The 11,982-nt window shown below is 37.4% G+C and overlaps 5 protein-coding genes and 1 non-coding gene across 10 annotated transcripts; 4 read left to right on the top strand and 2 right to left on the bottom strand.

Annotated features, from left to right (window-relative positions):
• Positions 1–290: 290 nt before the first annotated feature.
• Positions 291–2,459, top strand: AT3G54930 (Protein phosphatase 2A regulatory B subunit family protein). 3 transcript variants are annotated; one of them, NM_115350.3, is made up of 3 exons: positions 291–509; positions 614–1,826; positions 1,909–2,459. In NM_115350.3, the coding sequence occupies exons 2-3, from the start codon at positions 639–641 to the stop codon at positions 2,212–2,214; spliced, it is 1,494 nt and encodes a 497-aa protein (NP_191053.1). In that variant the 5' UTR covers positions 291–509; positions 614–638; the 3' UTR covers positions 2,215–2,459. The 3 variants fall into 3 exon arrangements, with proteins under 3 accessions (NP_191053.1, NP_001326909.1, NP_001326910.1); NM_001339705.1 differs by having other exon boundaries at positions 334–509; positions 614–2,459; NM_001339704.1 differs by having other exon boundaries at positions 334–1,826.
• An 858-nt stretch (positions 2,460–3,317) lies between these two features.
• On the top strand, positions 3,318–3,863 carry AT3G54925 (Plant self-incompatibility protein S1 family). The gene has a single exon (NM_001125369.1). The coding sequence runs from the start codon at positions 3,346–3,348 to the stop codon at positions 3,757–3,759; it is 414 nt and encodes a 137-aa protein (NP_001118841.1). The 5' UTR covers positions 3,318–3,345; the 3' UTR covers positions 3,760–3,863.
• Positions 3,864–3,981: 118 nt separating this feature from the next.
• Positions 3,982–4,668, bottom strand: AT3G08445. Its single transcript, NR_143931.1, has one exon. It is a non-coding gene; the product is annotated as an uncharacterized misc_RNA (transcript).
• Positions 4,639–8,513, bottom strand: PMR6 (Pectin lyase-like superfamily protein). The gene is made up of 4 exons (NM_115349.6): positions 7,851–8,513; positions 6,868–7,768; positions 6,089–6,297; positions 4,639–5,079 (listed from the first exon to the last, which is right to left on the bottom strand). The coding sequence occupies exons 1-4, from the start codon at positions 7,985–7,987 to the stop codon at positions 4,821–4,823; spliced, it is 1,506 nt and encodes a 501-aa protein (NP_191052.2). The 5' UTR covers positions 7,988–8,513; the 3' UTR covers positions 4,639–4,820.
• On the top strand, positions 7,704–10,545 carry AT3G54910 (RNI-like superfamily protein). Of its 3 annotated transcripts, none has more exons than NM_001035786.3 (5): positions 7,704–8,564; positions 8,662–8,752; positions 8,852–9,734; positions 9,797–9,937; positions 10,065–10,542. In NM_001035786.3, the coding sequence occupies exons 3-5, from the start codon at positions 9,021–9,023 to the stop codon at positions 10,329–10,331; spliced, it is 1,122 nt and encodes a 373-aa protein (NP_001030863.1). In that variant the 5' UTR covers positions 7,704–8,564; positions 8,662–8,752; positions 8,852–9,020; the 3' UTR covers positions 10,332–10,542. The 3 variants fall into 3 exon arrangements, with proteins under 3 accessions (NP_001030863.1, NP_001078289.1, NP_191051.2); NM_001084820.2 differs by having other exon boundaries at positions 8,492–8,564; positions 8,657–8,752; NM_115348.4 differs by having other exon boundaries at positions 8,504–8,752; positions 10,065–10,545.
• A 288-nt stretch (positions 10,546–10,833) lies between these two features.
• CXIP1 (CAX interacting protein 1) lies at positions 10,834–11,941 on the top strand. The gene has a single exon (NM_115347.4). It carries the CDS (start codon positions 10,927–10,929, stop codon positions 11,446–11,448), a length of 522 nt encoding a protein of 173 aa, NP_191050.1. The 5' UTR covers positions 10,834–10,926; the 3' UTR covers positions 11,449–11,941.
• The last annotated feature ends 41 nt before the right edge of the window (positions 11,942–11,982 follow it).

The following is an 11,982-nucleotide window of genomic DNA, read 5'->3' as shown; positions in this document are numbered from 1 at the left end:
AGCCTCTAAATTGCTTAATTAACATTTAAATTTAATCATTTACAATCTAAGAATCTCCTAATATCTCCCTAATATCCCCCTTTAATAATGCTCTTAGAGAATTAGATTCTACAATGTAAAGGGTATGAGAAAATGGTTTTGAAGTTTCTCAAAATTTTAACAATCATAATTTTTGTTTTATGAAATTGCATTTTATATTTAACTATTATTCGATTATGCAATTTAAATATATACATTTTCTTAAAAAGTTTTCCGGTTAATGATGAGAAAATTCAAAACAATAATATACATTTTACTCGGATAAAACAATGATTTAACAACAAATTATCTATCGTTTGGTTAAAAATACATCTCCCCAAAAAATTTGATCTCCTCCTCCTCCTTCATTCTTCTTACATCAATCTTGTATCGGTTTCTGGTTTCGCCTGAAGAACATTCTTCCACAATCCCATTGGCCTAATAATGCATTTCTCCGATCTCAGTTTCTCCCTCCATTCATCGCTTTAGAGGTAATCACATATATCAAATCTTCTTCGTTTCAATTCCTCTTTACAGATTAACCTCGTTTTCTCTCACAGAAGAATCTTTTTTTTTCCTTTCATTTCAAGAAAAGATTACATTTTGATTCGGAATCGAAGATGTTCAACAAAATCATAAAACTGGGTCAGAAGAAATTCAACAAATCAGATCAACATCACCAAGATAACAACAACAACAACAACAATACCTCCACCAACACCGTCGTTCGCGGCAGCCGTACCACCACACCCGCTCCATCCTCTGTTTCAAATGGAGAATCTCAGACAACAGCTCAATCTCCTTCACAGACACCAAACCACCCAATGTTCACAACAACACCGATCCTCGAAGTACTTCCATTGTTAAAAGACGTGTCTTCCTCAGATCGACCTCTTCTCTTCATGAAGAAAGCTCACATGTGTTCTTGCCACTGCGATTTCTCTGATACTTTGATAATGCCACGCGAGAAAGAGATCAAAAGACAGACACTCCTTGAATTGGTTGATTTCCTTCACTCTTCTTCTGGTAAAGTCAATGAGACGATGCAGAGTGAGCTTATACGTATGGTTTCTGCTAACATTTTCCGGTGTCTCCCACCGGCTTACCATGAGAACACTGGTGCTCCTCCTGAAGGGAATGATCCTGAAGAAGAAGAGCCTTATCTTGAGCCATGGTGGCCTCATTTGCAGCTCGTTTACGAGCTTCTTTTGCGGTATGTAGTCTCTTCCGAAATCGAACCTAAAACTGCGAAAAAGTTCATCAATCACACCTTTGTCTCGAGGTTACTTGATTTGTTTGACTCTGAGGATCCTAGGGAGAGGGAGTATTTGAAAACTGTTCTTCATAGAATCTATGGCAAGTTTATATTTCACCGACCGTTTATCAGATGTTCGATTTATAACATTTTCTACAAGTTCTTGTATGAGACTGAAAGGTGTATTGGCATTGGAGAGTTATTGGAGATCTTAGGAAGTGTGATCAATGGTTTTACAGTACCTATGAGAGAGGAGCATAGGCTGTATCTTGTGAAAGCTATTTTGCCACTACACAAGTCTAAAGGTATCTCGATTTACCACCAGCAGTTGGCGTATTGCGTGACACAGTTTGTTGAGAAAGATTATAAGTTGGCTGATACTGTGATCCGCGGGTTGTTGAAGTTTTGGCCGCTTACCAATTGTCAAAAGGAGGTTCTCTTCTTGGGAGAGTTGGAAGAAGTCTTGGATGCTACAGAGCCCTCTGAGTTTCAGCAATGTGTTGTTCCTCTGTTTACACAGATTGGGAAATGTCTTAATAGTGCACACTTCCAGGTTCGTTATTTCAAAACCTAAGTGAATACATTGTTTTGGCTTATATAGTGTAATTGTTGATAAGAGATGGTGAGGAGTGCAGGTGGCAGAGAGAGCGCTCTTCTTGTGGAACAATGAACATATCGTAGGGCTGATAGCTCAGAACAAAGACGTGATCTTTCCGATAATCTTTGAAGCGTTGGAGAGGAACATGAAAGGACATTGGAACCAAGCGGTGCATGGTCTCTCTGAGAACGTTAGAAGAATGTTTCTGGAGATGGACACTGAGCTCTTTGAGGAGTGCGAGAAACAATATCTCGAGAACGAAGCTAAGGCATGCGAGTTGTTGGAACAAAGAGAATTGACATGGAAGAGACTTGAAGAAGCTGCTTCTCTAGCTGCTAACTAATTCTCATTGATGACTTTTTTTTAGCTATATCTTTCTTTTCAAAAGTAATGTTTTTTAGAAACTCTCTAATAATTTATTTATTCGTTTGTTCTTTCTTTTTGGTCTCTTGTAAATGGCGACCGGGAATAGTACTCCACACGTCCCTGACGAGATCATGTGATAGAAGATAAATTTAGTGCTGTTCATTGCATCTATTGCAAAACTTGGTAGGAATTTAGTGTTTACAAGCTTACAACATTTTTACATTTTCTTTGATGATGAGTTGACGACAAAACCGAAATCATTAACAAAGAAAACAATAACGTTAATCGCGGCCGAGACGGTGCATCGCTTCTGAATATCATATCGAATACATTGTTGTCGTCTGCTGCTGCTGCTTCCTCTCGTTGTACCGCCCATACCACCCATATTATTGATCCATAGAAAAAGGAATCATCTTTCAAAGTACAGGTGTGTGTGTTTAACTTCCGATGAATTCAAAGTCTTTTGTGTTATGATTAGTATCAGAATGTGCTATGTACAGTGATTGATACATTAATTACCATGATAATTCTCATTAACGAAAGCTGATTTTGATGTTCTTTTATATGTCTGATCGAACTGATAAAAGGTCGAAGAACGTGCAAAGCCCATCAACTGCAAAGCCCATTTGATGAAGTCCGTTGAATATATTTGTATCTTTTCGACCAACCAGTTGTAATTTTTTTGTGTTTTTTTGTAAACGAAATAAAATCATGGGTCTTACGTAATTTAATAAAAATAAGACTTTGGAATCTTTTAATAGTTTTACAAAGTCAAAGTCATCAAAAAGATTTTTTTCTTTTTTTTTGATAGTCAAAAAAGTTAACTATTTTTCCAAATATTGTAAATTATAATATATAAGATATGTTCCAAAAATATTTTTACCAAACATATATTTATTTCTTATTAAAGCTAAAGAATCTATAACTACAAAGGAAAACAATAAAAATTTACATATTTGAATACTAACATAAACTAAGTACATAAATTCAACGTTACATGAATGTTAGTCATCTTCACTCTCAAAAATAATCACATGTTCTTATATCTATAAATAGGGTGTTTCTAAGTTCTATTTAACCACACCTACATAATTTAATTTACATAATTATGACTTTCAATAATAAACCTTATTTTATAATATTATTTGTGATCTATTCTACTCTTATTCTTTTTGTGTATGCATTAGATTTTTCTAATGCTCCTGCCGAATCACCAAGTTCGGGCACTGACGGCTTTTTACCTCTAGCTAAAAAACATGTTGTAATTCACAATAAGGTAAAAAATAAAGAAATTTTGAATGTACATTGCAGATCCAGTGAAGATGATTTTGGAATGGTCCATATTCCTTGGAATAGCACATGGGATTTCAGCTTTCATGTCAACTTTTGGAAAACTACGAAATTTCGTTGTCACTTTACTTGGCATAATGGCGGATCTCATTACTTTTATATTTTAAAGTATACAGAGATGATAATCCAGATGGACGTTTTCCCGTTTGTAAAGAATGTATATGGGAAGTAGGAACAGATGATGGAAATCCTATTTGTCGTATTCCTCGTGATAAGAAAAGCAATCCATACTGTTTCAAATGGGAGGATGGTCCTTAAGTAAGAAAAAAGTATTATTATCACTATCTCTTATCAAATGAATGTAATAATCAAAATTGATTGAATAAATATCTAATACCATCTATAATGTTGGAATGTTTGACAAGCTTTCTTTATTCAAAGTTTTTACATATCCACATAAGTAAACCAAGCTTCTTTTTAGATTGATTATATTATTTTTATCTTACAAACATCCTTTTGAAAACAAAACTTCAAACTCTATTGCAATTAGATTCGACTGTTGTTCCAATTTAGTGGAGCTAATTCACAGCTACCAGATGACAAACACCATCTAAGAAATTAACTTAATGAGCCAATGAATCAATCAATCCAAGTTCTCAAAAGATATGATAGCAAACAATCACATCTGAAGCCTATGCAGTAACAATTTACTTGCTCATGACTTAAAAAGTTAAATCCTTCTTTTTATAATCCGGACTGGAAAAAGAAACATGTTTGGCCATTGCAACCTATATTGTTAAGGCTCTATGTTTTGTTGTTGAATGAACTCAAGATCCTTCATCTGCATTTGAAATAGCTTCTTTAGACAATCGTTTTGCCATAACATTCTCTTCCTCTCCTCCTTCCGCAACCCTTGTCGCCTTCTCTCTGATGATTCTCTCTATCTCAGACTTCTCAACCGATGGAAAACTCGCTATTAGCATCACTTGAAGAAGCTTTTTCATGCGGCAAATTTTGCTATATTAAAAATGTGACTTCTACACAACCTTAATTTTCGTTAGAGGAATAAAAGGTAGTGGACATAGAAAGATGAGAATGCTACATCATTGATGAAACAAAGCATTTGATTGGATGAGACAAAGTTCGTCTTTGACGTTGCCTTGACAATCCCATTTTAGTGTTTTGTATTGTTGCCAATCCAACTACAATTAAAGAAAATAATGGAGAGAGAGCCACACTTTACACCAAAAACCAATCAATTGAACGGTCCAAATCCTATTTGTTATCCATTCGTCACAATAATAGAGTTGATAACGACAAAACCGAAATCATTAACAAAGAAAACAATAACGTTAAACGCGGCCGAGACGGTGCATCGCTTCCAAATATCATCTGGAAGACATTGCTGTCATCGCCGCTGCTGCTGCTGCTTCCTCTCGTCGTACCTCCCATAACGTCCATCCCTCCACCGCTGCTCCCACCGCTGCTCCCACCGCCACCGCCGTCGCCTCCATAAGGAGAGTAAGAATTGCCACTCTGACCTTGATCATCCCTAACCCCACCAAAAACCATCTCATTAGAAGTTATACGATATTATTCATTCTAGCTAAACAAAGTCAAAAGGATACAATTAATGCGATTTAAAAGGACTTGTAATTATTATTATGGATCCATAGAAAAAGGAATCATCTTTCTAGGTAAGGGTCCCAATCGTCCTTAACCTCCACATTTCCATCATAATGACATCATTACGACCAAAAAAACCTATTGGCTTTTGTATAGTAAATTACATTTGATGTATCAAAATGTAGTTTGCATCATGATCATGCATGTCTTAATTAACATTAAGACAGACATTTCCACCACCCATAATCCCAAAGGGACAACAAAAATGATGCAATCTAAAAACTTGAAAAATAATGCAAAAATGAAAATAGCAAGTGGGGTTAATTCAGACACTAGTCAAGTTGGTCGGTTCCCTAAGTAGACAATCACGTGCGACTCTACATGAATTCTGGAATACTGCCAAAACCCTAACGTCTGATATTCTCAATGAGCTACTTTTTCAAATAAACCAATAATGTGTCACTTTAATTGTTTATACAGATTCTAATTATTCAGACTTACCATAGTTCCTCTTCTATATATCACCATTTCAAGAATAATTGAATGAATGAATATAGAATGTGATTAAGAACCTCAAACAAGAAAGAACCTATTTATCCTATTTTCCAATAAGAAATTACAAATTCGTCAGTTTAGAGTTTTCTTTTTCTAATCACAAGTTAACTAGACTCCAAAGTAAAAGACTAAACACAACTAAAATAGTAAAATAGTACGGTTGTTATCTGTTCTTGACTTAACGAATAACGACAATAACAAATCATGCGCTCTAATCACGCGCTTTCACAGCTAATTTTATTATACATTAAACACCGAAATGAGAGATCATGCTTCAGTTTTTAAAAGATTTTTCTAATAAGGGAGTATACTTTTAAATTGGTTAAATAAAAATCTAATTAGAAAATAAAGAAGGGTAAAAAGGGAAAAAGAAATAGTACCTGGGACCGCCAAAAACGCCAGCGTTTCGAGTGAGCTGGTCTACGAGAGAAGCAGCTTTAGGGTCAACACTAGAAGCTTTAGAGTACATTGAGCTCATTCCTTCACCAGAGGCCACAAAGAAAGCTCCATTCTCCATCAAATCCCCTTCTGTTCTCCAATTCCAATTCGACCATTCACCATCGTCCTTCGAGTCCACTCGCTTCGTCACCTGCTTTTCACCACCGATCAGCAAACAATCTCTTTTCCACGCGCCGTCGTTGCGCGTGGTGGTATTCAAACAACTAACAACAACAAAATAAAGTGTGTGGACAGAGAAGAAGTAGAAGAAGCAGCCCACATGTCTGTCATGCACTTATAATACTATACATACATACCATCACTGTCTCACTCCTCGTAGACCCAATTCTCATAAAAATAAGATTCTTCCTTTTCCCATTTACATACAACTTTAACTGGATATTTTTTCCTACTAGCTAAAGATTAACAACTGTCCATGTGAAATATGAACTGGATTCATAGAAGATAGGACCATACTCAAAACATTTTACAACCCAATCAAAATCAACTAATGAAAACTACACATTTGTCAATTACTCAATAAAAAGTTCTCTATGGTAAAAGCCTAAAATCTATCCACAAAATCATACTAAACCCTACAAAGTTAAGCTACTAAAGAAAGTGTTCCACACCATATAACAACAACAACAAAAAGGAAAGATATTTCTATATGGGTAATCCAAAAAAATGTAAAATTTGTTATATAAAAAGGAAAAAATACCTCTTTGGCGCTAGGATCAGAAGGAGCAGAGTAACGATTTCCTTGACTGTTAATGGTGGGATTACCACTACCACCAATAGCATACATTTTCCACTCAGTGAAATCATTATTCACTACATGAATGTAACCTCTCCGACACCTAGGCATCCTCTGAACAAGCCCTTGTCCGAAATGATTAAACGCTATCGTCACTTGCATCCCCGTATCAGGAGCATAGTTATCATCATGACCCAACAACATAACCTCGTCGTGGTGGGTGAAGTAATTGTTAGATATAGTTATAGCTGTAGAACCCATCACAGCATCAATTAGCCCGTCGGTGCAATGACTCATTGAACAATGATCAACCCAGATCTTCTGAGATCCGAAGATCGAGATCCCATCTCCATCGGATCTACCACGTTTCTCGAATCCAGCTGAAGGTTTACAGTCATAGATATGGAGGTTGTGGATGATGATGTGTTGAACGTATTGGAGAGTTAAGCAACCGTTTCCGGTAATGTGAACGGCTGAGCCACGACCATCTAAGGTTTTGTAGCTGTTGATGATGAGTTCTTGTTTTAGTCTGATGAGCATGTTTGAAGAGAAGACGATCCAGAGTGGCTCTTCTTGGATTACGCCGTAACGGAGTGTTCCTGGTGTTGGGTTTGTTGGGTTGTTGTCGGATGAGTCAGTTACGACGTAGATCTTGCCGTTTTTGCCTCCGAGTGTGCCGTGTCCGAAGCCGATTGAACAGTCTGCTAGTCTTTGTCGGTTTGTTGACCAGTCTGCGTCGCTGCATCTCCAGCAATCGTCGATTGGGTTTCCGGTACGGCAAGAGGATGATGATGAGGAGGATGATGATGATGAGGATGATGATGGTGAGCTTAGTTGTCTTCTTGCAAGAGATTCATTTACACTCCTGTGAATTTCGGAGAAGAAAGTTTGAGTTTTTATTTTATCTGGGAAAATGTGTAATGAGAGAGGGAGGAGCTTTTGTTTACCTGATGACATGGAGAGCGACGGAATCAGGGGAAGGGTGTTGGTGAGGGAGAGTGAGATTTAGGGGTTTAGTGGCGGAGAGGAGTGTGAAGAAGAGGCAGAGAAGGAAAATGGTGTTGGAGAAGTTTTGAAGAAGCATCGTTAGTGGCGGATTTTGACTTGGTGTTGCTAGATTTAGCTGTGGAAGTTGCAGTGTGTGTGTTGAGTGTCAGAAGAAGAATGTTGGTAGAGAAATGTGAAGAGAGAGTAGCAGAGAAGGATTTGAAATCCACATAAGGGAGAAGAGGAGGAGAAGAAGAAGAAGCTGCTTTCTCTCTCACACTCTCTCTCTCTCTGCTTCTCTGCCCTCTTGCTGGAAACAGGGCTAATAGGTTTTCTTGAGATTTTGATTCTGTTTCTCTTGGGGATTTGTGTCCACTTGCATTCTGGAGGAGATTGGTTTACTATTTGGGTCTCAAATTTTGGTAAGCAAGCTCGTATTTTATATTGGGCCTCTCATTTCTCGTCAAAGTCGTCGCTAAAGCAAGTTTGTAATTAAACACCCAAGTTAAATGGGCGTATAACATAAAAGTTAGGCCCATAACCAGGCCCATCGTTTATGGTAATTAAACACCTAAATTAAATGGACGCCGAACGCTTTGATGAGTGGGTCAGTGGCCAGTGTGAGTATCAACGGTGAGGACAACACTTTGTCGTTCCGATGCTCAGCGATTGTGGTATCTTCTGATAAACCAACTTGTTCATATTCCTTTTTCCTTGCTATGTACCATTCAAGCTTCGTTTACATTTACCCTTTCTTGATTCCTAGTTCAGACTACCATTCTACTAGATTTGAAAAGGATATACAGTTCTTTGGGCACTGAAAATTTCTCAGCTTCACCTAACAATCTAGCTTGTTTCTAAGGTTTAGTACTGTTCCTCTTTGTGTCCGAGTTTTCACTTGTTTACTAATTGGCTTCTTTAGCTTTATGAGCCTGAAAGATGTTATCTTCTTTCTTATTAGGGTCCCAAGTTCTGTCGACAGTAACAACAGTAACTTGGGGTTTCGGGTTTCAAGATATGGATAGATTCAGTGAGTTATCTGATGAAGTGCTTATTAAGATATTATTGTTTGTTCCAACAAAATTGCTGTATCCACTAGCATTTTGTCGAAAAGATGGGAGTATCTTTGGATGTGGTTGCCTAAACTTAAGTATGGTCATAGAGATTCTTCTGAATGCAAGAGGTTGGAGTGTTTTCTTGACAAAAATCTGCCATTACATAGAGCTCCGGTTATAGAAAGCTTCCGTCTTTACTTAATTGATTCAAAATGCACACCTGAGAATATCAAGATGTGGGTTGTTATAGCAGTTTCTCACTGCCTGCGTGAGCTGGAGGTTATTTATTCTTCATATCCGGAGAAGCCAAACATATTGCCGAGTAACTTGTATACCTGCAAATCGCTTGTGATCTTGGAACTCTGTGGCGAGATTCGCTTGGATGTTCCTCGAATGGCATTTCTTCCCTCTCTGAAAACTTTGCAACTTCACAGCGTGAGATACCTCAATGAAGACTCTCTTCATCGGCTTCTATCTAACTGCCCTGTTCTTGAAGATCTATTGGTGGATTTACTTTTGTCAGACAGCATGGAAAAGCTAACTGTTGTTGTCCCATCTTTGCAGATTTTATCACTCTTTATACCTCATTCTTATGAGATCGATGGGATTGTGATAGAAACTCCTTCTTTAAAGTATTTTAAACTTATAGACCATAACAGTAAGAGTCACTACTGTTTGGTTAAGAATATGCCTAACCTGATAGAGGCAGATATAGATGTTGAATTACATAGCATCAAGAGTCTTATTGGATCAATCACATCTGTCAAGCGTCTTTCAATATGTTCACAGGTATCATTTTCTCAACTCATTGTTTAGATATGCATTTGCTGATAATTTTTAATATTGCGCAGGCTATGTATGATGGAGGTTTTGTCTTCAACCAGCTTAAACATCTGAAGCTATGTAGATGCAAAGGGCATTCGTCGGATTTACTTGTCCGACTGCTCAAAGATTCTTCTAACTTACAAGCACTAGACCTTTCCGAAATGGATGTAAGTTTGTTCGTCAAACTCTTTTTTCTTGTCTGATGCACATTATGGTTTTAGTGTAATTCTTCTTCTGTTTGATCTGTAATTCTTCTTCTGTTTGATCTGTAATTCTTCTTCTGTTTGATCTCAGTATCATGAGAATCATGATATCCTTTACTGGCATCAACCAAGTACTGTCCCTGAATGTATGTTGTTGAGTCTCCAAACTCTCAACTTGTCGGCATATAGAGGAACACCAGAAGAGAGAGATCTTGCAGTGTATTTCTTGAAGAACGCTGTTCACTTGAAGACCACAACAATCAAGTCATGTGTTTTTGATGATGAAAGATTTGACATGTTAAAGGAGTTGGCACTTTCTTCTAGAGCTTCAACAACATGCCAACTCGTGTTTGATTGAGAGTATTTGATCACCAAAACAAAGCTTGTTCTTCAGTTCTTCCATGTCCCCGGGCTCGTATGGTTTGTCTTCAACCTGAAAATTTGTTTTCGTCAACCATCTTTTTCTATGTTTTCCGTTTTTTTTGTATGTGATAAAAACTTTATTCTATATGTTGTCCACCAAAAAACAAATTATGTTGATTGGAGAAGTTATATGATAAGTTTTAATCGTTTATGGGGTTTTATAGGTGTGTAGAGATATATACATACCTTGTGAATGAAGAAAAGAGAACTAGCTCTGTGTTGAAAAACTGAAAAGCATTTGATGCCCTGATAATTTCTCTAAAATTATTAAACCGAAATACTAATACGATCCAAGTGGAACCAACCAATTTCTTAATATCTAAAATACCGGAATCTAAAGAGTCGAACCAAACCGAACCGGAATGTCCTCTAATTTTTATTTTTAAACCCATGATTATGACATGCACTACCGGCTTAGTGGTGATGTTTGGCAACATGGTTTATTCAATTCTCACTCGCACTGAGTGTCTGTGGCTCATAAATCATTTACCTTTTCAATTTCTCAATTCCAAATCTAAAAGTCGTCAAAAATGGCTCTCCGATCTGTCAAAACGCCGACCTTGATAACTTCGGTCGCCGTCGTCTCCTCCTCCGTTACCAACAAGCCTCACTCTATCAGATTCTCTCTTAAACCAACGTCGGCACTCGTCGTCCATAACCATCAGCTATCGTTCTACGGTTCGAATCTCAAGCTGAAACCAACTAAATTCCGATGCTCAGCGTCGGCTCTTACGCCGCAACTTAAAGACACGCTGGAGAAACTGGTGAATTCGGAGAAAGTGGTTCTGTTTATGAAAGGAACGAGAGACTTCCCGATGTGTGGATTCTCCAACACTGTGGTTCAGATTTTGAAGAATCTGAATGTTCCTTTCGAAGATGTGAATATTCTGGAGAATGAGATGTTGAGGCAAGGACTTAAAGAGTATTCGAATTGGCCGACGTTTCCTCAGCTTTATATCGGCGGTGAGTTTTTCGGTGGTTGTGATATTACTCTTGAGGCGTTTAAGACTGGAGAATTGCAGGAAGAGGTGGAGAAAGCTATGTGCTCTTGATCCTGATTTCAATACTTGGTTTTTGTGATGATGGAATTTGATCTTATCTATCTATCTATCACCTGGGAAAAAAAATGTGATTTTGATGTTTCAGAGTTTGTGGTTGTAACATTAAGAGACATATATTGTATGATGGATTTAGGTATACAACAGTTGGAGTTGCTTGGAATTTGAGTTTCCTTTGTCATATGTGTTGGCCTGCAAATTTGTGTTGTTTGTTGAAAGGTTTATGTGTGAAGTAGTGCTAGTAGAATCTAAGTTTGTTTCTGACTAAGAGACATGAAGTCATGGGTTGTTATGCTCATTCATATCCTGATTGAGATACAATTTAAAGAAACTTAGTTCCAAAGATTCTGAACATTCACCGGTACAGTGTGTCTGCAAATGGTATTCTGTCTCACTTCAATGTCTAAACACGTTGTCTCAAAATGTATCGTTTGTTAGATACTCCTTTCAAGACATATGATTTAGCCTCGCATGTGTTCGTTGATCCAAGTTTTACCGGTTTGATAAGTCTCCAGTCTTAGCAATAAA

Source organism: Arabidopsis thaliana, chromosome 3 (assembly GCF_000001735.4).
Source record: "Arabidopsis thaliana chromosome 3, partial sequence".
Classification (NCBI taxonomy): Eukaryota; Viridiplantae; Streptophyta; class Magnoliopsida; order Brassicales; family Brassicaceae; genus Arabidopsis; species Arabidopsis thaliana.
Note: the sequence above shows the minus strand (reverse complement) of the source record. Positions and strands in the feature narration are given on the sequence as shown.

Bases quoted from the DNA above. Each gene is read 5' to 3' on its own strand.
- PMR6 (NM_115349.6), bottom strand. From the start codon at position 7,987: ATGCTTCTTCAAAACTTCTCCAACACCATTTTCCTTCTCTGCCTCTTC. The intron at 7,769-7,850 runs GTAAACAAAAGC...CGAAATTCACAG, and splicing joins GTCGCTCTCCATGTCATCAG to GAGTGTAAATGAATCTCTTG. The intron at 6,298-6,867 runs GTATTTTTTCCT...GGTGAAAAGCAG, and splicing joins CTGATCCTAGCGCCAAAGAG to GTGACGAAGCGAGTGGACTC.
- CXIP1 (NM_115347.4), top strand. From the start codon at position 10,927: ATGGCTCTCCGATCTGTCAAAACGCCGACCTTGATAACTTCGGTCGCC.
- AT3G54930 (NM_115350.3), top strand. From the start codon at position 639: ATGTTCAACAAAATCATAAAACTGGGTCAGAAGAAATTCAACAAATCA. The intron at 1,827-1,908 runs GTTCGTTATTTC...TGAGGAGTGCAG, and splicing joins TTAATAGTGCACACTTCCAG to GTGGCAGAGAGAGCGCTCTT.
- AT3G54925 (NM_001125369.1), top strand. From the start codon at position 3,346: ATGACTTTCAATAATAAACCTTATTTTATAATATTATTTGTGATCTAT.
- AT3G54910 (NM_115348.4), top strand. From the start codon at position 9,021: ATGTGGTTGCCTAAACTTAAGTATGGTCATAGAGATTCTTCTGAATGC. The intron at 9,735-9,796 runs GTATCATTTTCT...AATATTGCGCAG, and splicing joins GTCTTTCAATATGTTCACAG to GCTATGTATGATGGAGGTTT. The intron at 9,938-10,064 runs GTAAGTTTGTTC...GTTTGATCTCAG, and splicing joins TAGACCTTTCCGAAATGGAT to TATCATGAGAATCATGATAT.